At 36.7% G+C, this 27,421-nt stretch overlaps 1 protein-coding gene across 2 annotated transcripts; it reads right to left on the bottom strand.

Moving 5' to 3' along the window:
* Window positions 1–2,164: 2,164 nt before the first annotated feature.
* Window positions 2,165–21,607, bottom strand: LOC757112 (replication protein A 70 kDa DNA-binding subunit). 2 transcript variants are annotated; one of them, XM_030992031.1, is made up of 17 exons: window positions 21,311–21,607; window positions 19,226–19,273; window positions 18,541–18,628; window positions 18,064–18,169; window positions 17,515–17,630; window positions 16,830–16,910; window positions 15,986–16,115; window positions 13,669–13,840; window positions 12,894–13,089; window positions 12,269–12,408; window positions 11,446–11,594; window positions 10,524–10,659; window positions 9,525–9,587; window positions 8,586–8,699; window positions 7,296–7,403; window positions 5,894–5,989; window positions 2,165–4,686 (listed from the first exon to the last, which is right to left on the bottom strand). In XM_030992031.1, exons 1-17 carry the CDS (start codon window positions 21,341–21,343, stop codon window positions 4,582–4,584), a joined length of 1,881 nt encoding a protein of 626 aa, XP_030847891.1. In that variant the 5' UTR covers window positions 21,344–21,607; the 3' UTR covers window positions 2,165–4,581. The 2 variants fall into 2 exon arrangements, with proteins under 2 accessions (XP_030847891.1, XP_030847892.1); XM_030992032.1 differs by having other exon boundaries at window positions 15,986–16,112.
* Window positions 21,608–27,421: the final 5,814 nt, after the last annotated feature.

The following is a 27,421-nucleotide window of genomic DNA, read 5'->3' as shown; positions in this document are numbered from 1 at the left end:
GTTTTATTAATCATAAGACTCATTGAATTGACCTTCTTACCGCCTTTCCGTTGTTTTTATTGTTTTCTATTATAGTTCTTTTCCTTCTTCACTTTTTCAATCACCGACTATCTAATTCGTCTTCTTCTTAGCTTCTTTCTCTGCTTTTTCTTCTTCCTTCATTGTTCTTCATTCTCCCCATATTCTTCCTCCTCACCCTCCTCTTCTTCTTCTCTTTCTTCTGCTTCTTCTTCTTCTATTTCTAATTTTTAATTCAAATTTCTTGATTTATTACCCGCCGTCGATATTTGGAAAACTATCAGTGCGCAAATAACCGCAACAAGCAATTCCCCAGGTAAAATTCCCCTAGTAAAATGATGCATCAAATTCTTAATTACCATGTGAATCAGGCATACCGGACATTCGGACATGCTTTTCTGTGTTTTTTTAACAGTAGAAATATATGGACAGATATTATGGTATATTTACTCAGAAGCATTTATCACAAACGAATCAGACACATCTAAATAGATCTACTATGGTAATGATAATATTTGGATCGTCGAAATATATCTGTATCTGAAGTAATCGTCATGGAATAATTTGTAAGAAGAGGAGTTTCCATATTAGGGCCTATGCATGGGCGTCATTTTATTGCTGTCAACTTACTGCCCTCCTTCCCATTAGGCCTACATTTCAAGTCCCCAAATATCACTTTTTTTGCAAACGAATTATATCTCCATGTTTCAACCATGCTCCATTCAATATCATTGCAAGTGCGATGCAACAGACTGAATCATGTATAACGGAAAAATATTATGCCTATAATATATCGCAACTGAGTGATATAGGTAAATGTTACGTGTAATTTCAAAGACACACACAATACATATTTGTGTATACTTTTTGTTGTTGTTGTTGTTTTAGTTTATAGGCGTTTGTCATTCAGAAGTGAATATTTACGCCTCTTCTCTTAGGATCTATGTTAATTGAAGATGCTAGTCTCCCGCTGAGGGATGTTTTTTTTTTTACATCTATTTTTAGCTGACAAAATGCTCATGATCTGTATATGTATTTCATATACTGAGCCTTTTCTACGTCTCTCTCTCTCTCTCTCTATCTCCTTTCGCCCTGTCGTATCCCCTGTATCCCTCCCTATCTATTTCCATTTCTCTTTTCTTTGTTATATCTTACCAAATTTATGGACAAGACCTATCTATAACTTCTCTAAACTGAAGAGGACAAATCTACCACAAGAGGGCGTGTTTGCAGTATTTAAATCTTGGATTGATTACCTTCTCAGTTTACATTTCGGAGAGGCGTTTTGCACTACCCGAATTAATTTGAAATCCAAAACGGTGTTCTTTAACTAAGCATTTGTGTAATTACTAATTGTGCTGTGTTCCGAACTGATTATCGATATTCATTCATATTCACTTGATTTGACAAAAAGAGCAAACCCTATAAAACTATTTCAAGAATATAATTTAAGCAAAATGTTTTTCAACAGTTAAGATTTGGTTTGACAAATAATAATAATAATAAGAATATCTATTTCTTATATGGCGCTTTTTCAGGAGGGCCCTATCAAAGCGCCTTACAGATATATATACTATTACCCCGGTCATCGGATTCAAGGCTTACCCGCACACAATGTATGCACATTCTCCACTCCCTAGGGAGCATTCCAGCCAGGCGTCATTTTTACAAGCGCACACTTGCTAATCTAAGCACATTAGCTTTCGCATCCTACCGGGTACCCCTTTAACACCTGGGTGGAGAGTGGCAAATGTAGATTAATGTCTTGCCAAAGGACATTAGCAAAGAGCAAACCCTTTAAAACTATTTCAAGAATATAATTTAAGCAAATCATATATGTATTTTTCAAGTTAGGAATTATTTTTTAGAAAGTAAATGTGTTCTTTCTTTTCTTTAACAAATCTTTTGGAAGTTATTTTAACACCTGGTATAAAGGATGTGTAGGAATTAGAAAGCAGAAAGCATAGATATGAGAAAAAATAAGTACACAACTTGGTGGAGAAGGAAAGACAGAACAATAACTACTCAAACACAAAAGAGAGTTCTAGTTGTTAAACACATAATTTGTAAACAAACAACACCACAAACACAACCACCAACACATGCACACAAATGAATGCGAATTGCAGATGTCACAATTTGTTTATTTTTCTTTCAAAAACATTTTATTAACATAGAGAATTAATACAGAAACAGACTGTATTTTGAGCCACAGTTTATCACCACATGTGATATTATACATGGTCTTGATGACATGCTTGTTTCATTTGGTAAGTAATAATCATCAACTTAGAAGGATAGCATACTACTAGTAAATGTAATTGGATGCTTGGTAAAGTGTGTAACAGAGAAGCATTTTGAAGAACAAATTTAAAAGAAAGATCTGAATTGAATTCTATGGTATAAATAAGTAAATAAACATATGATGGAAGATGCCTGAAAACACATCTTGCACCACAGTGAACCATTGCTAAAGTCAACCAATTTTACAACTTTTCTTCTTGTTTTTCCTCTGTAAGAATCAAAGATCAGCAGCACTTTGCTGTGAGTCGAATAGGTTGGTTGTCGCCCAGGATTTGCTTCGTGAGTGAGGGCTTTTGTCCTGAGATATTGATGCACATACCTTGTGGATCTGCAGGAACAACACCATTGTTCAAATTTGGTTACAAGTTCTGTTCACATATGGCCAAGGGCTTTATGCTTAGTCGTAACCAGTTTTATTACACACCAAAGATGTTAATGTGGATATAATGGATCAAGTATTAATCCTAGGATTAAATGGATTTTGTATTTATTCTAGGAATATTTGACCTCATTTGTGACTGTACATTGGGCAAAGAAACGGAACAACATGTGGAGAACTTTATCATCTCTACAAACAGAAAGAAAAGTTTGATTTTAAGGGAGATATATACACAGGATTTACATCTTAAAGACAAAGAGAGAAACAAAATATTAGCTCATAAAAGAAAAGACTTAAAGATACAACCAGAACTTCAGATTAAATTTGCCGGATCGTTTCAAGCTTTGTATAAAATATATGTTGCTTATACTTTCATCTTTCTCTCAATACAACCCTTTTAAATACAGCAGAAAAGAAGACATTTGTGGTTTACATGTGTGCATTAATTATTGTACTTAAAATATGCATTTTCTGATTTTTTTTTTCTTCTCTCTTCGATGGCAGCAAAATAAGGTGACCAAAAAGGCACTGAGCTTTCCTAATACATTCTAGATATACACGTAATATGAAATAAAACAGTCCGATTTATCTTTCTTCAGACAGCCCGTATGAAATACGTATCATAAACTGTTACTGTACACTACATTTACAGTCCATTATTGATTGCTAGTACTTCAATCAAAATGCCATTGAATTACTTTCTTGAGGAATGATTTTACAATTGCCAAAATGTTAAAATAGATGTAGGAATCTTTAGATAAGAACTAGTTCATTGGGGTTCAAGACCAAGTACAACAAAGATATATACCTGTATGTGAAATGTCAGTAGAGTTTTCAGGTATCAAGTTACTACGTCCATGATACAATGTCTGAATATTCTATTGAATATACAACATATTGGGGAGCACTTATGACCTGTTAATTCGTATTGCTCTGAAGTGGTTCAAAACATGATCTTGCAGTCATTTAATCTCCGGCAACGGAATGACGTCAAATTAATTAAGTACTACTGTGAAATTGTTCTTCGAAACCTTGCAAGTGCTAAGCACATTTGTCCTCAATTAACTCAACGACTTTCAGACAAAGGCACCTTCTCTTATAGGCAACACTACAGCTGTTCATATATATAATGAACGATATAAAGTGTCACATGCGTCACATTTCTGTATCTTATAACACAGAGATCAGTGAATACGTGCAGGACCTTTGCTGTGTACAGTTGCCATTTAACTTACAAAAAATTCAGCAGCTTTTTTTGCGCCATCATTTTTAACCAGCCTTACGGTTATAATAACGGTATGCTTGATATAGTAACAGCCATTATTTTAGTGACTGTAAGGCGTTAGTGTTTTAAAAAATCATGTAATTGGGAGCAAGAACATTTATCAAACTTGAGGTTCTGTTAAACTGGTAGGACTAGTTGATGATTTTGTCAGAATCATATTGGAGAAGTGGAAAATTAATAATGCAAAGTTCATAGAGGACCTCACACCCATTATATTCTCTTCCTTTTACAATGAGATTCTGAATGTTACGCCAGTACATGTAGTGCTCCAAATAAATACATCCTTTTATTAGACCTTTTATTGCTTTGATCATTGTTCTAACCATTTCAATTCAGAAAACGTTCAAATCAGAAAACTGTCGAATAAGAAAGATCTGGCAACAAACATTTGATACACAACATTACAAGGACATCAAAAAGTAAAAGAATGCTGACAAGGTAATTGGTTAGTTTTCAACGAAGTCAAAGATATTTTGGGGTTTTAAAATGTAGACGGTTTTCTTCCAGCAATTTCGATTGTGGACATATCTCTACACTGTCATGATATCTATACTGTAGTGGTTGGTGGAATACTATGCCGCCCTCTGTTGGTCCGCTAAGCAGAGGCCATGAGTCTGATATCTTTGATCAGTTTGTTGGTGTAATCCCGCACGTTAATGGGTTGAGCGCTGACGCAGGTGCACTTCAGACGGGCTTCCTCCTATAAACACAGTGAAATAAAGTGAAATGTGTTAATAGCGAGAACTGTATAGAAAGACCACCTGTCTATAAAGACCATATACAGTCAAACCTGCTTTCGAGACCACCTGTATAGAAAGACCACATTTTTTGTTTCCCTAGAAATTTGTTTCTCATTAAAACCTGTACAAAGGAACCTGTACATAAAAACCATCTGTCTATAAAGACCACTTTACTTGTCTCCATTGAGCTGAGCGGTCTTTATATACAGGTTTCACTGTAAATTTTTCCCTGGAATTTAAACTTGTATCACAGGAAACCTGTGCATAAACACCACCCATCTATACAGATAACTTTTCTGTTCTCCCTTGAGTGGTCTTTGTACACAGGTTCCAGTGTAATACCAGAAACAATGTAATATATTCAGGATGTTCAATTCAGAAAACATCAGATCATGAGAAACACATACAATTTATGGCACAATACTCTGACCACAAACATCTAGACTTTCATCATGTTTATAACCCATCTTACTGATAAATGTGCATGCCAACTGCACACTAAAACATTTTGGAAGTAATCTATCTCATTTGTAGGTTTTTCTGTTTTCTAATCATCCTTAAAATGCCCAAGGAGTACAACTAAATTAAGAATCTGAATATGACGCAATCTGATCCCTTTGAGTTTGATATAAGAATAAAATTTCCCACATAGCAACAAAATGCAGATTCATTTCTTTTCCTAATATCAATGGTAACATTTTCTTGTAATAAATAATGGGTGTGGGGCTATAGAACAAGCTATTTCACATACATATATTCTATATTATCAACATATCTAAATAAATTACATCATTAAAGCCCCTCTAAAGTGTTGGGAGTCTACAATATTTCATGGCAAACATTCACCTAAATTGTATAAGGATGTGAAAGAGGATGTCATTTAAGACATACTTCTGCAAAGAATACCCCAAAAATGTGATACAAGAATACAATTTGGGTTTTGTGTTGTACACAGAAAACCTAATGTTTTTATTTTTCATCAATATCTGACTTCTAACACATTTTTGGGGGGAAATCCTTGCAGAAATGTGTCTCAAATGACATCCTCTTCACATTATGATACAATTTAGTAAAGTTAAATTTTGCAACCAATTTTGTTGGGGCTCCCAACACCTTAGAGGGGCTTTAACAACAAAATTTGACATGATAGTAGATTATTTTTCTTACATTATAAGTTTCCATCTTGATCCTCATCCTGAACATGTAATCAATGAAGCAAGCATCTTGGAAGACCTGATTAAATTCCTTTTCTGTCGCCTCACCCTGCAAAATAAACATCACAAGAGATAAAAAGACATGTCATTAATGTAAAAATAATGATACTAATAATATATATATATACATTAATAAAGCACAGACACTATGTAAAAAATGTGTATTTAGGTTTCCTCTAAAAAGACTTAAAAATTATGATTTTCTAATTTCTAACAACAAATAAATGACACAAGCCTCCCTGAAGAATATATCATTATCTGGGGAAATGCTCCAGTGATATTTTGGATAGCATAGGAAATTGATGCAGCGCTGATGTCACAGGAGCCTGTAATGTTCGGTAGCATAAACAGCAAATAGCATGTGCTAGATCCTACCACGTCCAACACTTCTTTTCAATTAAGGATTATTAAGCAAGATTGATGGAAGGGATTAATTGGATATCTTTTGTTACAGCATGTACTATAGACCACTGATTATTGATACTCAGGTTCCTAATCCATTGCTCCTATGCAAAGATGAATAGAGGTCTGACAATAGTCATTGTAAAAACACAGTTATGGTGATCTGACAATAATCATTATAAGGACATGGGTGTGATGATTGCACCATTCTTATACAAACAAAACATTGTTCATATATTGTACATCCTTCTAAGCCATCGGATTAACCATGATAACGTTGCTCCAACATAAAGAGTACAAGTTTTTAAAGATTAAGCTTCTCACGTCTGTTTAGACCCAGTTTCTCACATTTTTAAGTACTGGTAGGTCTTCTACAAGCAGAGTTTTTATGATTTTCAATACAACTTGGACAAAATTGTAATTTTCTTCTAGGATATCTCTGATTGCCTGAAGAGATTTGATTTCACACAATGGTGACATGTTTTGTACTTTAAGTGTAATATTGTGAGACAATTACAACTAACAAGTATCATGATTCCAATAACTGTGGAGTTGCTCTATTCCTGTTGATCAGTTAATGATAAGTTCATCATCACTAAGTGAATCATGAACAGCGATTCTTGAGATACATCACATCAACAGGTTTGAAGCAATAACCACCACAGAGAATATTTACAGCCTTGCCACGATCTGAAGCTTTTTCTTTTTACTGTTTTTCTGTTTTTTTTAAAGTTTTTTTTTAGAGGTCTTGCCTTTGCTATTTGCCTCTGATATTTCATCACCTTTTTTCAAAAGGATATCTGTACTCTCAAGAGCAGATATTTGGTTCTGTTCCGGCTTTATGCCATGCGAGTGTGTACATATTTGTTGATCTATTCTGGTGATCGGTATACTTGAACATGACTTAAATTCCAGAGCTGCATTCCTCAGTTCCTATCACCCTTGTTTCTCACCTGATCTTTGAGACTACCCAGTTCCTGTGCTGATTTTAAAAGGAGCTGTTCTGCTGTCTCCTGAAAGCAGGTCGCCCATTGGTTGTCTGTGGAGTCTGCAACATTAGCCTGTACAAGAAATCAACCAATCAAAATTTATGATACAGATAAAGCAAAGAATCAGGAAAATTGTGTACTTTGTTTTATCTATTTTTTAATTTCTGATATTTATCTCGCATAGCAAATTCTCACTAATAAGTGGAAGTCTGCCAGGAGGCCATATGTGGTATCAATCATATGAATCAAATGAAACTTTAAAGCACGTCTGCACTAGTTTGGTCAGGGGGATTAGACCTCCCTGCAAGGTCACTGATAGGTGGTTATCTCATAGTGCTGTAAGTCAGATGCCATGTTCGTGTTCGGTTCGGTTCAGGAGAGTTCGGCAAAAGGACACTGTGTATTTGTTTCTGTATTGAATGTGTTATCTTGATTTTTTAAAATACTTATTCAGGTACTTTCCAAACTGGAATGCGCCCATGTAAGGTAAAGGTAAGGCAAAGAATATGACACAGATAATGTTAATATCTGTGATATAGAAACTAGAAATTTTATTGAATAGAGATAGGAAGGAAACTACTAAACAATGGAAAACAGAAGTTAAATTAGATAATGGCCAGGGACCTAAATTATTTTTCTCCGATAAATTCATAGCACTTTCAAATTATGAAGATCTTGTTGAATATTCACTACGACAGAAGAAATTGTATGAATATACTTTGGGAGATTACCAAACATTAAAATATAAGATAACATTTTGACTAAATAACTTAAAGCCCCTCTGAAGTGTTGAGAGCCCAAAATTTGATGGCAAAATTTTACTTAAATTGTATCATAATAAGAAAGAGGATGTCATTTAAGACATACCGGTACTTTTACAAAGGTCATCCCCCCCCCCCCCAACAAAAAAAAACCAAAAAAAAATGTGTTTTAAGACAAATATTGATAAAGAATACATAATTTGGGTTTTCTGTCGTGCGCAAATAAACCTTTGTATTCCTTCATTAATATTAAAATTACATCCTCTTTCACATTATGATACAATTTAAGTGAAATTTTCCCAACAGTTTAGAGGGGCTTTAAGCCTATTCCTTGAAACTCTAAGTGGTATTCATGATGCATACTATTAATATTCATGGAGATTATCACATCGTTTCAATGAAACGGATCATGCTAAAATGAGCAAGTTTTTTTTTGCAGTGAATTATTTTAGCCTGCAAATGATTTTGAGGACATGAGATCCAATGTACTTACAGAAAGCAGGAGTCTATACTTGAAATTTTCATAGTCTTTGGAACACTTCTCACATCTGTACGACCCATCTCCGTTCTCAGAGACCTTCTTGTTACACTCAGCCGACGGACAGGCCTACGTTAATACAAACAGACAGTAATGATTACTCAAACAATGATGACCAGGGGGGTGTTTCACAAATATCCTAAGTTGAACTTATCTTTAAGCTGGACTTAACAATTATGGAAAGCCATTAGTATCTTTGTCATATTTTGTAAAAGTTATTTAAAAGGCATAAAATGTTGATTCAAATCATTCATATTTTCTATTATCAAAGAGATTTCATGTTCTTGATGTGGAATTTATGAAAAGTCTAAAATACTTCAATTTTTGCTTTTGAATATATTTTATTTTAAGGCTACAAATGGCTCTCCATAATTTCTAAGTCCAACTTAGAGTTAAGTTCGACTTGGATCTTTGTGAAATACCCCTCCGATTTGATTAGCAAAAGAACTATTACTAATTTATTCTTGATGAGAGTTCTCACAATTTCTTTTGGTATGTCTTCATTTGGAGAATACCCTATAAGTTTGGAGGAATTCTGAACATTTAGAAAAAATGTTACAAACATGATGTAATTTTTTGTAAAGTTGATCAAACTAACAATGAAGCAAGCAAATGTCTATTGTTCTTAAGCACAAGTTCTTAAATATTGAGAGACATTCACCCCTTGCATCTATTCAAACTTAAAACTTAATCAAAAGTCAAACTACACTTTCACGTGACCACTGATGGAATGTTTATTTACTCAATTTACAATTTTTTGCTTATGTAATTCTCGATAATTTTCAAGAACCACATGAAACCATGTGCCTGAAAGCACAATTTGAATGTTACAACTTATTATAATCTGTGACCTCTACATATTCCGTAAAAAAGCTGATTTGTAATATGACTTACCATGTACATGCAGTTCTCCTTCCGGACAAACAGTATGGTGCCCTTCACTGTGAAATAATCAGGCTGAGGAAATAGACAGAATTGACAAAGAAAATTGAGGCTACTGGTATGACATGCAAGTGTGTTTTGTAACAATGAAATTCATATACCTGTACTTAAATTTCAGTGAAAATGGAAAGTCTGTCCTTATCAGGGACCCATTTCATAAAGCCTTTTTTCAAATGACAAATGACTAAAGTCAGTGACAAATCTGCTGATTACCAATCAGAAGTCATTTGTCACTGATCACAAGTTTTGTGAAACGCCCCCCAGAAATAAAGACAAATCTGAAAATTAAATGTCTGTCCACTATTAATAAATACATTATTAAAATGAACTTATATGAGTGTATATGTGTGTTCTATGAGTAATTTTGTTTTCATAAGGACTTCATAAAAGTAATTTTGTACAGTCATCTGGCCTCGGACTGGATTAAAATGTAAACCACTCAGTCTTCAGTATCATCAGGTCCTGGTCTTACCTTTCACCCTGGCCTAGGTGCATGTGCATTGTGGAATGTCATCTAGTTTGTTTGATCCTTCACCTCATGATATGAACAGGTATATTGTAGTATTATACACTTATCTGTCCCTGGACTGGACTAGAGTGTCTACCATGTGGACCTATACCATTAGGTCCAGGTTTTACCTTCTCACACTGGCCTAAGTTCTGAATAAGAATGTACACACATGATCATATACTATTTGGACCAGGCCTTACCTTTTCACTCTGACTTAAGGTCCTGGATCAAAAAGCAAACCATCTGGTCCTACATCATTAGGTCCTGGTCTTACCTTTTCACCCTGGCCTAGGTTCTGTGCATGAACATTGTGAAATGTCATGCAGTTTGTGTTTGATCCTCCACCTCTTGATACAAGCATGGCCCTTGTAATATTATACACTTATCTGTTCTCGGACTGGACTAGAGCATATACCTATGTCATTAGGTCCTGGTCTTACCTTTTCACCTTGGCCTAGGTTCTGTGCATGTACATCATGGAATGTCATCCAGTTTGTGTTAGCTCCTCCTCCGCCTCCTGATCCCTGTCTAGTGGAGATGGACTGGGAATCCTGGGAGTGACCCTCGCTGTCAAACCTACATAGGGGTCAAGAGGTCAAACAAAATTACAGTATCAAGATAAAAAATTCTCAGAACCTTTTTTTTCTTTTTACTTCCAATACTTTTAGCCATATATGTATTTAGTTCCATACATTACAAACTACATCAATGAATTAAGTATATCTATTGATTATATCAAGCCCTTGTAGAACTTGGACTAGACCAATATAAAGAAAAATTATAGTTTTAATGCCAATTTTTTTCCATTTTATATAAATTTGGGCAACATAAGGGACAGTAAATGAGCAAATACCTTGGACTTTCCCATTCAGAAAGTTATAAGAATACCGTGATGACCAGACGCAAATTCTTTTTTAACAAACGTAATCAAACACAGAGCTCTCATTGTAAGATGTCTATCTTCATGTACTTTCTACCCTCTAATAAGTTTAGATTCTAAGATAAAATTGTCTCATATAGTTATGGAGGCAGACATTTTGTTTGCTTGATCAGGACTCAACAACAAATTGCACAGAGAGAGGGAGGGAGAAAGAGAGAGAAAGAGAGAGAGGAAGAGAGGAAGAGAGGGAAAGAGAGAGAAGTAGGGAGAGGGAAGAGATGATGATGATTCACAGCAATAATATGGCGCCATAAATCTGTTTAAAAAACATTCAAAGGCACGAGCTCCTCCAATAAGAGAAAGAGAGAGAGAAAGAGAGAGAGAAAGGGAGAGGAGGGGGGGGGGGGGAGAAGAGAGAGAAAGAGAGAGAGAGAGAGAGAGAGAGAGAGAGAGGAAAAGGGAGAACCTAGCAACTATCCTACCATCCTTTGAGATGATGTGCTTTGGGGATGTCAGGATTGACCTGGAAAATACTATTCTGCAGGACCGACAGAGATCTTCCTCCGAAGCCAGACAGACGAGCTCCCTTCACAGCGATCACGGGGTTTCCTGAACCATCAAAGTCCTCAGCCTGAAATAGGAACAGGAGGCGTCAGGATATAAACTTTGCTGCATTATGGCAGAAGTACGATTCTTATCTTACACCCACACACAGGCCTATGGGTGATCCCATCAAGTTTCACAAAGTCATGTTATAAATCTTTGCAAAATCTCACATATGGGACTTGCAGAAGAGTTCGCATTCATCAAAAGTTCTGTTTGTACTGGATAATCAAATGAAAGTCTTGCATGTGTAAAATTCAACAAAGATAGCCCTTCCTTTATTCACAGAAATGCTTATTCTGACTCACTAATGAGAACATGAAACAAAAATATTTCTATTGTATTGGGGGGGGGGGGGGAGGGAATTATTCCATTTGAATAAGCTCATCTAATCAATTTTGCCATGTGAATAGAGATCAGCTGAGAAAATACACACAATTCTCCACTTTTCAATAGTGGCTTGCCTCTTTTTTGTTATCCACGGTTACAGTTAAAGTGCACAATAGGCAGACTTCGGCAGAATTTGATGCAAGGGGTTCATTTGCAAATCATGTCCTAACAACTCGCATCTTTGCTTTATCTCTTAAAAATAGATAAAATATTAACATGTGAGGTATTTTCTTAAATTTAGAGCATCATGTGCCCATAAACTCCTATTCGTGTGCGGTTCTGAAGTAAGGTTTTCGTTGGGTGGGACCTTACCTCCTTGCCCCACAGGGTCAGAGAAACCTCCTTCTGAGAATCATCGACCAGCTGTAATGACCTCTTGTTGACCTCTCGATTAGACGACTTGATGGTCACTGCTGTCAGGTCACTCGTACTCTTACACACTCCAATCACATCTGAGCATCAAACATTGAACAGAAATAGAGAGGAGATCAGGGTGTGATAACAAATACAGTTATGAAATAAATCCTTCACACCCTTACCGGGTTTTGTAGTTTTTCAAGTATGTGAAAAATTTGATTTGTCCCAATTTTATGTTTCTTGAGAAGCTTACATCTTAAAGTATTCAATAAACACCCTTGTTCAACCAATCCGGCTTTCAATCTTGAGTTACGACAACACAAAAAACATGAATTTCCCTACGTTTCAAAAGTTTTCTTGTGATGGTTTTTTCTACTACACTTGGCATATTGAGTGAGACAATTATGACATGCACATACATGCCTACACAGGTGTGGTTGTAGGAGCCCTGAAGAGTTCCCTTCTATGTACAATCTCTATGGGAGTGAACTAATTGGAGCTCCATGAGATGTCAGACTGACCTATCAGGAAAATAACTACTAGAGAAAAAACTTCCACTCTCAACCAGCTATGAGCTTACCTATCATGGAATCCTCGGGCGTGTCCTCAAGATGAGAGATGCTCTTGAAGTCAAACTGAACAGCTGGAATGGACACATCTTCCTCCACACAGGGCTCTACCATCGTATCATTGTTGAAGGTAAGCTCATAGTCATTATTGATGGAGGTGTACTGACGATTGGCGGGCTTCAGGGTGCCTCGAGATACGAAGTAGACCTGGATGGGTGTAAGGATAGATAGATAGTTAGAGACATATCCATGAAATGAAATTTTACTAGATTTTACTAAATTTTACTATATTATTAGGTAAATGACCAAGTGGTCTACATGAAGAGAAGCAATCACAGGAATGTTATGTCATTTACAAACTTTAAGAATGTGGGGACAAAATGAAAATCGATTGATATCAATAAACTGTCTTCAACAGCATAAATAACCTATGATGCATTAAATCATGTGCACCATCTCGGAAAAGGCATGTATTCTGATTCAGTTAAAAAACATCCTTATCATCACCATCATCATCATCACCATCACCGTCATCATCATAATCATCGTCGTCATCACCACCATCATCACCATCTTCATCATCGTCATCATCATCACCATCTTCAACACCATCTTCATCATCCTCATCATTTTCATCATAATCACCATCATAATAATCATCATCGTCATCACTATCACCATCATTTTCATCACCACTACCACCATCACCACTATCATCACTACTATCATCACCACCATCATCATCATCGTCATCATAACTATTATGACCACAATCATCATCATTACCTTTCCAATCTCTATCATCTCATAGTATTTATCCACCATGTCCTTGAAGGCAGTACAGCGGATCTCACCGGACTGATCTAGGAGATCCATGGAGAAGAGCTTACCCTCACCACGGGCATTGCTCCAGGTACGGATGGCCGTCTTGTTGGTCACACGAGCCTTGATGGTCCATCTGAGAGGCGACAGAAAGAGAGTGAGGGAGGGAGATAGGGAGGGAGGGAGGGAGGAAGAGACAGAGAGGAGAGAGAGACAGAGACAGAGAAACAAATAGAGATAGAGAGAGTGACAGAGAGAGAAAGAGACAGAGATAGAAAGATTTGTTCAGTATTTTTTATCACATGGTCGATACCAATTCCCATCTATCACGGTGTGTAGACCATGAAAATATTCTAAAAAATAACAAGAGCTTCCCCACTATTATCACAGGCAGCCTTCACTTCAATATGTGCTAAAGTAGATATTTGGCCAAGATTTACGCATGAGCATTGTTTCACACAACCATCTCAAGTACAAGTTCGATCGCATCCCAAAATATAGTGAAACCTGTCTATAAAGACCACCCAAGGGAGACAAGAAAAGTGGTCTTTATAGGTAGGTGGTCTTTATGTACAGGTTCCTTTAGTACATGTTTCAAAGAGAGTGACAGAGAGAGAAAGAGACAGAGATAGAAAGATTTGTTCAGTATTTTTTATCACATGGTCGATACCAATTCCCATCTATCACGGTGTGTAGACCATGAAAATATTCTAAACTAGATGGAATTCGACTGCGTGCAGTCGAAAATGATGCCTCCGTTAAAGAGCAATTTTACAAACCAAAACAGAAAAAAAAAATTGAATTCACGTTCAATGGTAATCCATTGACAGGTTCTCAGAATATTGTGATTACAAGCAATTTCTCATATACATATATGACCCTTTGATCTTTGACCTCATGACCATAAAATCTACTCAGTTCATTGGCTCTGCAAGATGTTCTGAGTTAAATAGTAATCCATCTGTCAGTTCTAATGAGAATGCTTTCACAAGCTATTTTTGCATACATAATGGGCCCATGACCTTTGACCTTTGACCTTATGAACCAAGAATCTACTCAGTTCATCGGCTCTGCAAGTAACAAACATGACCTAATTTTGGCATGAATCCATCAATCGGTTCTTGAGATAACGCGATCACAAGCTGTTTTTGCATTCATAATGTGCGCTGTGGCCTTTGACCTTTGACCTACGTGCTCCAAAATCTAATCAGATCGTCTTCCTATGGTGATACACACTATCACTAAGTTTGAAGTTTAAATCTCCAGTGGTTCTTGAGATATCATGATAACAATCTCAATGTATGGAATTTCATAAGTTGACCTCTGTGACCCTTGACCTTTGACATACGTGCTCCAAAATCTAATCAGATTGTTTTCCTATAGTGATACACACTATCACTAAGTTTGAAGTTTAAATCTCCAGTGGTTCTTGAGATATCATGATAACAATCTCAATGTATGGAATTTCATAAGTTGACCTCTGTGACCCTTGACCTTTGACATACGTGCTCCAAAATCTAATCAGATCGTCTTCCTATGGTGATACATACTATCCTTAAGTTTGAAGTTTAAATCTCAAATGGTTCTTGAGATATCGCGCTAACAAACTCAATACAAGGAATTTCATAAGTTGACCTCTGTGACCTGTGACCTTTGACCTACGTACTCCAAAATCTAATCAGATCGTCTTCCTATGGTGATAAATACTATTCCCGAGTCTTAAGTTTAAATCTTAAATGGTTCTTGAGATATTGTGATAACGGTCAAACGGGACGGACGGACGGACGGACGGACGTACGGACGGACAACCCGAAAACATGATGCCTCCGGCACCACCTTCGGTGGCGGAGGCATAAAAATAACAAGAGCTTCCCCACTATTATCACAGGCAGCCTTCACTTCAATATGTGCTAAAGTAGATATTTGGCCAAGATTTACGCATGAGCATTGTTTCACACAACCATCTCAAGTACAAGTTCGATCGTATCCCAAAATATAGTGAAACCTGTCTATAAAGACCACCCAAGGGAGACAAGAAAAGTGGTCTTTATAGGTAGGTGGTCTTTATGTACAGGTTCCTTTAGTACATGTTTCAAAGGGAAACCATTTTCTAATGTAAACAAAAAATGTGGTCTTTGTAGACACATGGTCTTTCTGCACAGGTAGCCGCTAAAGCAAGTTTGACTCTACCTGTATAAAAGTTAACTCACGTTTCAATGGGATATCAACGAACTTACACTCATCGTGGTTTTGTGAAACAAGGTCTTGGATAAGATCTTACCTATTTTGGTATGGGGTTAGACTGGAGATGGGCTGGACCTTCTTGGGTGACGTGGTACTACCACCCATGGCCGAGTTTGATTGACCGTAGAATGTCCCTTGTTTGTTGGGCGTTGCGCTAGCCGGGGCTGCTGGGAAGGTACAAGGGAAAATATATTAGTGACAATAAACATGGGCGAGAATGTTGTGGAAAAGATGGCAAAGTCTGATAAAAAAACAATGATTTTGATCTGTTAACATGTTGCTAATTTAAGGATTTTAAAGCATATTTTCCTTTTTTTTTCTTCTTTCCTTTGGTATCAATTTTTTCTTTTTCTGGCACCAATTAGTGAAAGAAAATGTTATATTATTGTTTGTTAACAATTCATGGTATTAAGGAGCAAAATAGGGCCAAGAAAGAGGTCTGTATCTATTAGTATTGCATAGTGCATTAAATCAATTAAATAAAAGAGAGACTTGGACTGCTTACGATGGTACAAGCTGTGAAGTTGGGTGACATTTTATGTACTTATACGGACAACAAAATCCTTATCTTGAGAGAAAGTGAATGAAAAACTAGTTAGCTAGATCACTGTAGTTACTAACAAGTACATGTGACATCATATCGGTTAACTGCTTCACAATAGTAGCCACCTCGTAGTGAAGTATAGCACAGAAAAATGAAATTAACAAGAAATTGTTATACTTGATAAAATAATCACACAAGTCTAATTTTTCTTAAAAGGGCTTTAATTGTTGCCTTCCTTCATTTTATCAAGGATATTAATGTTAATTTCTCCTCAATGTGGACCTGTATTGTCTATTTGCATGTCTGAGGTATTCCCAACATATCACCTACTACCTACCTCCTGTACCATAGCTGGTGGGTCTCGCAGTCTGAGGTGGATCATGGCTCACTGTACTATCCGGTCTAGACTGCTGCTGTGCTGCTCAATAGAAAAAAATATAACATTCCAATGAATACTTATACTGAGCTTTCAATAATGGAGCTTTAAAATGTGGTGTAAACAACAAAAGAAATACTGGTAAAAACATTTAAAAAGGAGTAAGAAACAGATTTTTGTGCAATATATTACATAAAACTTGTATCTTTTATACAAAATAGAGAAGAAAAACAGCAACCAGTAAACGTATGTCACAGACACATTACAATGAGTAAAAATATGGCGGGGTAACCTCGCTAGTCATAAGGACAACTATTCATAAAGCGGACCCCAATGTAACATATCACTTTTCAAAAAGCTGCAAAAATGTAATAATTTTCAAACTTCAATAAAATTGAATTTGCAAACTCAAGCATTCACACTTATTCAAAGGGTACTTGTGACTAGAAAGTAAAAATAAAATCACTAGAGGAATAATGAAGAGGAGAAGGAAATATAGCATGAGGGGAGAGAACACACCTGTAAGCATAATTGTCAGAAATAGACAAACACCAAATAACAACAAAAAAGGCAAGGAAAGGACTAATATATGAAGACTAAGAACATTAATCTTCAAATATAAAGTAGACAAAGATTTGTCACAAACCTGGCGCAGGTCCTCCTCCCTGCCCCGGAGCTCTCATTGGTGTAGGGTCACCGATTGACACACCAATCTCACTTCCCTTCTTCACAATATCCAGGTCTAAAACGACAATGACTCGCCTGAAATCAAAAGAAAGAAGTATTTCATAAGTACGGATGACTAAAAGAGAAGGTCGAGTTCCGAGAAGAGGGGGAAAATAATTTGTGAGCGTTATCATGATCGTATTATGCAAGAGTGGAAGAACATCAGACAAAAAATGTTCCCTGAAAAGCATGGCTCTTCAAATGCTTTGATATTCTAAATGTGGCATGTAACATCATAAAAATCAGGACAGATTTTTATGCCACACGTTCGTGTAGTCCCATCTTTCTGTGTACAGTGCTTGTAACTTTACCAATGAGCCATCGTGCCTCACAACACATTCTTGCTATCATCCCTCCATACTTTCTTTTCTTTTCTCCTTCCCTCCCTCCCTCCCTGTATACAGGCTTTCTTTAATTAAAGATATATAGTTATGGTTAGGGTCTCTATCTCTCTCTTCTCTGTACATACCTGTCGTTGGCTATTGGATTACAGGAGTAGTTCTTGAGTTTCATGGCGGCTTTGACATCTAGCTCTCCAGTGGAAACCATCTCGTTGAGTTGTGTAGCCAACATAGCTACGGAAAATAAGAAGTAATATGGAAAGTTTCTCCCATCTTTCTGTTCCCGATATGAAGTACAATAAAATATTATGTATTTTTGTAATTCTGCTAGCATAATCCTTCGAGTTAAACAGTTAATGAGTTTCTGTCCCTTTACGCAGGAAAAAAAAGTGGCTTATAAAGTGCCATCAATTGTGACCTTTCACCTTTAACAACCCGTCAATACATTAATCATCATTGGTCTTCGTCCATGTGCAGCAATGCGACCAAGTTTACAAGCTTAGATCGAAATCAAAATTCAGTTTCAGCTCTAGCCTTTTCCATTATTCATCTTGACTTTAGGCCATACAGAGAGCTACCCTGTTCCCATAGTAAAGAACCTTTACCTGTGCATGTGTGTTCTCCATCTGAAAGCATAAGCCTGTAACGATCCACAGCTTTGCCACTGGCGGCAGCATTCATCTTCTTACATGCCTGCACAATAGGGAAAAGAACACTCATCAGATTTATAGCCCACTACATACAGAATGTTATATAAGGGCAAGTATAAAGTACGTGGTCATTGTTCCATAAAGTTGAATGGCTTCCAGGGAGTATTTTCAATTTGTAAAGAAATTTTTGCTTGCACCCACCATTAAATAAACGCGATCTTGTAATAAATGCCAGCTCAGAAAAAAGTCTTGGAATCAGCAGGATTTGAACCTGCCATCTACACCCCGCCGTGCAGCGACTATGACCACCAGGCCATCACTGGTCCATGGCACAGTCACAATGAACTAGAAACAAATACCTCAGCTCTCCTAATTCTGACTTATTAATATTCAGGACAATAGGCTAGCATTCAATAAGTTACACAGAATAAGTAGATATTGGCAAAAATTAATATTGCTTGTGCAATTTGCTCATTTAATCTGATCCAAGCTCTAGAGGGGTATCAACTTGAATGAATCATTGTTTCATACTACAATTTTTTTTATTTTGTTGGTAAGGTATGGGGCAAAACACTAAATCTCCAATGTCACAAACTTGATCTTATTCTTAGATCAATGTCATGTAATCACTTTTACTTACCAAAAGCTGTAACACAGGGCAACTGACATTTTCTCCTCTGAAAATGGCCTGGAAGTAAATAGAAGTAAAGAAAGATTAATCACAACTTATGGTTTAACAGTAGGCTATCAGTCTATGATTACTTTCAAATAGATGAAGTGTCTTTCTTTATTTCATAACTTTTCACGAGTAAAGCTTTAAAAAACAGGTCATCAATTTTGAAAGTAATCTTTAACCATATACTGTATAAAGAAATCACATGAAATAAAATAGCTATCAAATGATTAGAGATCGCCAGCAGTATATTTGCGATTTGGCGAACGTGTAATTTGATTGCGTTTAACGCACCAAGCCAGGGGAAAAATTACTCGAGGGCTTGGGGCGAATTAGCCCCCAAAATGCCAAGAAGAGCCCCCGAAAGTCATAAAAGAGCCCCCAAAAGTGCATAGAGTTCAATGCAAAACAAAATAAAGAGTGTTATTTTCATGCAAGCTAGCTTGAAAGTAGCCCCGAAATTTGTTAAGTATTTTTTTCCCTGCATCAAGCATTGTGCTCCATAGGCAATAGGGGCAAACATATCGGCCCGAATTCACAAAGCTAGGTTTGAGCTCAGACCAAGGTTTGAGCTCAAACCTCCTTTTGTTTCGCCAAACCTCCTTTTGTTCTTTACAAACCAGGTTTGTAAAAAACGCGTAAAACGCGTCATATGACGTACGAAAACCAAGGTTTGTCGACAAACCTCCTTTGTGAATTCGGGCCATCATCATCAAGATACAAAGTGGCGATCCTGTTGCAACTTACAGGCATTTCGTCAAGTAGTAGAAATAATCTACACATTTTTTTAACGATTAGAATCCTGTTTATGTTGATTGGAAAGAAAGAAATTGATGACTTGAAAAGTTGCAATGTCCAATGATGACTTCTGAATGAAACGAACAGCTGTCAATGAAAAGCTTCCATCAACTAATTTTTTTTTTCTGAGGCATTGACTAGATTTATCAGTGGCGGATCCAGGGGGGGGGGCCCGGGGGGCCTGGGCCCCCCCCCCTTGAGAAAAAATTATGTAAAATCACGTGATTTTTACCTTTTTTGGGGGTTGGGCCCCCCCCCTGGCGCTCAAGAGGGGGGTGCAAATTGAAATTTTTTTGAGGATCCAAAAAAAAAAAAATGTGCTCTCTACCCCCCCCCCCCCCCCCCCCCCCCCACTGAGCGAATTTTTGGCCGGCGCGTTTTTCAAATTTTCGGGAGCAAAAAAAAAAAAAAAAAAAAATACCCCCCCCCCCCCCCACTGAACGAATTTTTGGCCGGTGCGATTTTCAAATTTTCGGGAGCAAAAAAAAATAAAGTTGGGCCCCCTCCCCTAAGAAATCCTGGATCCGCGCCTGAGATTTATCATCGTCAGTTTAACCATCAACTAGAACGCTAGAACTACATGTAGATCTAGATCTAGGCGCTATAATAATAGACTTAATTGCACCATTGACGTTCAAGCAAAACAGTGCCATGTTTAATTTGCATTAAATTGGATGTCTAATGTAGTCCATGTAGAACTAGCCTAGATCTAGACTAAATTTTTTACCAAGATTACAAAGAAAAGACATGGTGATCCAACTAAACACGGTGCATGGTGTGTTGTTCAAACAAATTTCTGTACCCTAATTTTGGGGGAAAAAAGCTTAATTATTTTTGGCCCAATATTTAAAGATAGATCTAGGGACAACACTACGGTGCTGCAGTAGAGTCTGGTGCAGGTAATTAGTCTAGAGCCTAAGGTCTATGGCTTGCACCCGTAATCCAGCTAACAATGGATGTTACAAACTGATTCAGCCGAGGACGCAGGTTCGAAACTGAGTCACGTCTTTCGGATGGTGACTGATGTTACTTAATTAAAGGCCAGCCCCCAGACGTAAATTATCATATCTGATAACAAGTCTGTAAAAACCCAATAAGGGTCTAGTCCACACACACACATTTTCTGGAGTCTCCACAAAATTGTAACTCACACTCATACTCACACTCATAGTCATAGCTTCTGTAATCAGTCTTTATTTTACTTTAAGTTTAATAAAATAGGGTCTACTGTCACTGACTGAGTGACTGACTTACCGCAATGGCCCCTCTGGAAAGCAAATTATTCATTTTGACTAATTGTTAGACTAGTAGTAGTACAAATTGCTCTTTATTTGACACCAGCAACTTCCAGAATCTCACTATTCTCAGCTTAGAATCAGGCAACACGTACGTCCAATGAAAAGTTCGATTGCAGCAGTCTAAATCTACATGTAGAAGTCTACTTGAATTGTGCGTGTTGCAACATGAATAGTATACAGTGTGTTACGCTACTGTACTTCGGCGCCGCCGTGTTTTCCCTCAACTTCGAATCTCTCCCGCCAAGTGGCGCGAACGTACAGCTGAAAGGCCCGTGGAATGCAGTTGGTATATGGCCACGCAGTACAACAGAGTGTGGCCATCATCACTGACCTCTACCGCCAGTGTAGGGGTAGTCTACTCGAATTATCAGATCGGCCAAGGTGGTCAAAATGTATTTTTTTTTAATGTATTATATTTTCTAACTTATAAAACCTTCTAAATGGTTATGTGCAAACATAGAGTATAAGTATGTTGATCAGGCTCGTACACAGGGGGGTGGGGGGGGGGGGGGTTAAACCTCCCCCCTTTTGGTAATTTTTTGTGTGTAAACCCCCCCCCCCCTAAAATTCTCTTTTATTAAAAAAATAATAAAATAAATAAAAAAAATTATTCCCATGGTTGACCTAAAAAAGCTGACCTTACCCATCCAAAATGTCAAATTTTCAAATTTCGAGACCAAAAAAAAAAAAAAATGTGTCCTCTTAGCAATGAATTGACTCCATATCACATTCCAAACATTCAATTGTTGAAAAGGTTTTTAAAAGCCAGTAATATTTCATACAAAAGTTACACATTATTTTTTTTCATCAACCTTCAACAGCGAGATGCTGAATAAATCTTCACAGAAAGCCTCTATAGCAAACGCGCTTCGGTTTGATCCGTCCTATAAAAAGTAGCGATTGATCCGAATCAATCCCAAGTTTGCAGCCCCTATCTTTTATGTAAATAGGTTTAATTGATATCAATCGCACAAGAAGGTTTCGATAAATCACCATTTTTACTAAGATAGGGTCCGCAACCAGCGCAAAATTGGTGACGTAACAACTAACAATATGAATCTTACACGTGCACATCAACTTTTAGCCAATCATGGCTCAGTATTTCAGTACAAGGCGCAAAATAGCATATCGATGACGAAACAATAGGAAACTTGCGGATGGAGGCGTTTGTTTACAAACAAACAAAAATCTCTGCAAGCAGCTCATTTGTTTGTATAAAGTTTTCCAATTTGGGTGCTAAAATAATTACCTCTTCTACCGATCATGTCTCGGATAATGTCTGTCAGTAGTTTCGCCAGGACACGAGTAATACTGCGAAGAAGGCGAAAATATTAACCTGCAGTAGTTCAGGTATAGGGTAGGGAAGAATAATGCCTAATGCATAGGCCTAACTCTAATCACATTGTGATATAGAGTACACAGTGGCATATCTTTCTTCTATATTTACTTGTAAATTATTCTGCCTTAATTGACACAATGACATATATATAGAGAGAGAGATAGAGGGAGAGAGAGAGAGAGAGAGAGAGCGCGGGAGAGGGGTTAAATAATAAAGAGACAGGAATTAAAAACGGAAGAAAAAGAGAGAGAGGGAGAGAGAGAGAGATAGAGAGAGAGAGAGAGAAAGAGAGAGAGAGAGAGAGAGAGGGGAGAGAGAGAGAGAGAGAGAGAAGGGGATACTCGAGAAAAAAAAGGGAAATAGAAAGAAGAACATATGAAATATAATACATATGACATTTCCAGACATTCCAAAAACTGATTTTCATTCATTTAAATTCTTCTTTTGCAGATTCATGCTCTATTGAAGACGGCCTGGTAGGTTTCAGAGTTGCTGAAAAGGTTCTTGTAAATGGTAAACTTTTAATTTTGCTTACACTTAGTAAGCTTTCAGTGCATATAATATTAAACCTTCGCTTTATATGCAGGGAAAGGCGTAATGCGATGAAATTTATTGTTAATTTTTTTTCTTACAATAATTTCAGAGTAGTCTCATTTGTATGTTTATAATATACTTGAAATCTAGAACTTCTTATTACTAGTAATGTTACCTTTCTCGCTGGAGATGATTTTTTTTTTTTAAACACGCGTTTAGAAAAGAAGAAACATCCACCAACTAAATCATTATTGTCATATCACTGTTTTGTCCTTATTATGATCAACTTCTGGGGTGGATGTGGAAGTACACAGAAAAACAAATTACAAAAAATCCAGAATAGAGCAGCTCGAATAATTAATAGGTCCTCTTGGTATCCTCATCAGATGAAAATTTAACAAGACTAAATTGGAATACACTTGACAATAATAGAACAAAGAATGTAGCAATTATGATGTATAAGATTGTCTCAAAACAAGCTCCTGAGTATTTAGTAGAAAGGTTTATATTTGCAGACCATATATACAATACATGTTCAAGTCTGTATAATGTGAAAACAATAAGACCAAAGACTGAGACTATGAAAAGATCTTTTAAATATAGAGGGGCCTTAACATGGAATAACTTGCCACATGAAGTACAAGGTGCTAAATCGTTAAATATTTTTTAAGGCAAAGCTGACGTAATACGAAATAAGTGTGTGGGGAGGGGCTAACTTCTTAGTTTAAGAGAGCTTTGTTGTTGTTTGTTTTTAAGGTTTTATAGTTGTATACAATTTTTATCTCATAATTTCAACCTATTTATCATTGTTATTTATGTTATATTACTCCTACGCAATATGTTTTAAATGTCTATTCGTGTGCAATATGATCTTTGCAATACGTTATCAGTTTTTGTCTCTTTAAAAACAAAAACAATTATATATGTAGTATTTAACTGATCCATATTCATAATGCTCTTAAGTATTTATTATTATTCCATACTTCATTTTACTTCTACATTCTACATTATGTGTGTTTTCTTTTGTTTATTGTTTTAAAGTTTGATTATTTAATATTTAACATGAATACATAATATGTTTTTAACTTATTTATAATCTTGTTAAACTTCTTTTTGTTTTTACTTTATATATATAAATATGCAAACAGATTATGATGATCATATATGTAACTTATTTAATTGTTTATCTTTTGGGTCTACCAATATAGTTCTAATTAAGTAAAGTGTTTTTAGCTTATTTCCTATTATTGTCGTGTTATGGTTGTGAATCTGTCAGTGTTATATTACTTTTGTTTATATGTCATGATTATGTTGTTTTTTATCGACACGGCCCTGATTGAAACCAGTCTGCGAACTGTTTCGGGCTTTTACCGTGTATAAATAAAATAAACTCAAAACTCAAACTCTTTTTCAGTCTAATGTCGCAGATGAGTCAGTGAACCTTCAAAATATGCCCGCTTTCATGACCGAAGAGGAGGATGATGATGAGGATGATAGTGAGGAGGAGACAGATGAGGAGGAAGACAGCGACGACGACGAGGCGGAGGATGACGATGAGAGCGAGACAGAGGATGATGAGAAGAAGACAGAGGAGGAAGAAGAGAAATAAGACACTATGAACATGACTGACAAAGAAAGCGGACAAAATATACAGTTCCTCAGGTAGACAAAGGAACATCCCTTCACTGCTATTATGTAAAAAGGTGAATATGCATGTGACACCTGTTCTACACATTTTTACATAATAGCAGTGAAGGGATGTTCCTTTGTCTACCTGAGGAACTGTATATTTTGTCCGCTTTCTTTGTCAGTCATTTTCATAGTGAGAGGAGGAGAAGGATCATGACGAGACAGAGGAGGAGGAGAAAGATGACGACGACGATGACGAGGATGAGGATGACGAGGATGAGGATGACGAGGAGAGGGAGACAGATGAAGAGGATGATGAGGAGGAGGATGATGATAAGGATGACGATGATGAGGAGGAGACAGAGGGTGAGGAGGACGAGGAAGACGACGAGGAAGAGGATGAGGAGGAGAGTGAGACAGAGGAGGAGGAAACAGAGGAGGAGAGTACAGAGGACTCGGAGAGAGAGGCGGAGAGAGAGAAGAGTATGATGAGGAGGAGATGAAGACATACAGAGGAGGAGGAATTAGTCCAGAAGAACGACGAGAAGGAGGGAATGAAGAGAAAAAATAGAAGAAGAAACGGAAGAGGGAAAATATTTTTTTTAAAGAAAAGGAAGAGGAAGAAGACGCGGAGGAGGAGGAGGAGGAGGAAGAAGAAGATGAAGAAGTGGAGGGAGATCGAGAAGAAAGTCATAAAGGATGATGAGGATATAAAAAATAACCAAAACGAAGAACCATTATCATCCTGAAGGGAAGTACTAAAATCGAAAAGCATCCTGAAAATCATGTATAAGTTTTTTCAGTAAAATAAAATAATAAATGTAAATAAAAAAGGGGGGAATGCTGGAATATACTATAGATAATTATGCACAGAGAGCAAGAGGAGTGAACAAAAAGTGTTGTTTTCGAAAGTACGATCCACAAATAAAACATGAATGAAACAAGAAATTATTTTTTTCTTCATATTACGTATTCTTGTATTTTAGCACTGGGTTGCTGGTCAGGGCGAGTATGAGGGAATTTAGAGAGAGAGAGAGAGAGAGAGAGAGAGAGAGAGAGAGAGAGAGAGAGAGAGAGAGAGAGGGAGAGAGGGGGAGAGAGAGATGGGGAGGAGAAGACAAGGAAATTGAAGAAAGAAAGAAAGAGGAACGAATAGAGAGAGACGGTGAGTGAGAGAGCGAGAGACTCGACAGAGAAGGGAAGCCAAGAAAAGATAGAGAAAAGAAGAAGAAGAAAAAGAAGAAGAAGAAGAAGGAGAGAGAGAGAGAGAGAGAGAGAGAGAGAGAGAGAGAGAGAGTGTCTTACGTAATGATGCCAGAAATATTGCCACGAGACAATATCAATGGAATTACAAATATAATATAGTACGGTTTGTTGGTCTACTAACCACATTTTTATATGGTTTCTTCATTATTTTTACGTGGTGCTATATTGATGTTGTTGCTGTAAAGCCTTGAGATAACAATTCTATAAAATATGTCACTTTAAAAGCCGCTCTCCGATCGAAATACATACTTTGTTACCATGAACCTTAATGGTTAGAAATTATTTCTTTATGATTGGATACTCCCAGGTGCTTTCTAATGGAATAATTTATTTCAATTTAAATTGTACGTTAGTCTTTACCGAATAGTCAGAATCCTTAGGCTCATATTTTGTTTGCAAATACTTGTCTGAATGCAGCTTTATTTTTATCCATAATTATATAGAATCCACTGAATACCATTTTCGTAATGCACTCAAATTTAATGCACAAATATCTTTGCAAATTATTCCATTCACCTGTTACGAATAAAGTTGTATTTCAATAGTCAGAATCTGAATTACGGTGCATTGCGTGTTGTTTGGTAGTTCAATAATGTTTGTCCTACCTAGCAACAATTATTGTTATTCATATAAATATACTTTTTCGGCAGTACTATTCTATCGTTATATTTTTAGATATTTATCTTGATTATTTATTGTTTGTTTTAAATATGTCATTTGATGTACCATTATCATTTTTATGTTAATTCGATGTATTTACATTGTTTCACACGACCCCAATGGAAATCAGTCTTGTTACTGTTTGGGCTTTTTTAACCGTGTATAAATAAAGATATCAATTCAATTCAATTCAAATTAATGTATGCAATTCGCGTTGTGACCGGGGTTGTGACTACTGAAATAAAATTATTCGCAACAATATGATTCCCCAAAAACTTTTTACTCTTTTATTTTCGTCTGGGGATCGACATTTAACGTCACCATCCGAAAGACGTGTTAGTTTCGAACGGGAGTCCGCCAGAGCTAATTTGTTGGTGAAGACAGAGAGCTGATCAAGTAAACATAACACGAAACAATTTCACATCTCCCTCTTGAGATAAGTCGAGACCATAGAGATATATACTACTAAATGGTCGAGACTCATAATAAATGAATCTAAACGAAACAAAGTAAGTACGTTTCTGTTGTACTGTATGGTCCTATACCATTGTACTGGCATACCGCGAAAGACTGGTGCCTCAACATGATTTCAAATAGTGAGAAGACCGCAAGAATGTCGTTATGCTTCAATGATTTAAC

The sequence above is a fragment of the Strongylocentrotus purpuratus genome, unplaced genomic scaffold (genome assembly GCF_000002235.5).
Source record: "Strongylocentrotus purpuratus isolate Spur 01 unplaced genomic scaffold, Spur_5.0 spur5_scaffold_2, whole genome shotgun sequence".
Taxonomy (NCBI): domain Eukaryota; kingdom Metazoa; phylum Echinodermata; class Echinoidea; order Camarodonta; family Strongylocentrotidae; genus Strongylocentrotus; species Strongylocentrotus purpuratus.
This window is presented reverse-complemented; position numbering and strand designations above follow the sequence as displayed.

Coding starts and splice junctions, on each gene's coding strand:
- LOC757112 (XM_030992031.1), bottom strand. CDS start 21,343: ATGAATAATTTGCTTTCCAGAGGGGCCATTGCG. Junction 18,629..19,225: donor GCCCTGTGTTACAGCTTTTG/GTAAGTAAAAGT, acceptor CCTATTGTGCAG/GCATGTAAGAAGATGAATGC. Junction 16,116..16,829: donor CACCAGCTATGGTACAGGAG/GTAGGTAGTAGG, acceptor GTACCTTCCCAG/CAGCCCCGGCTAGCGCAACG.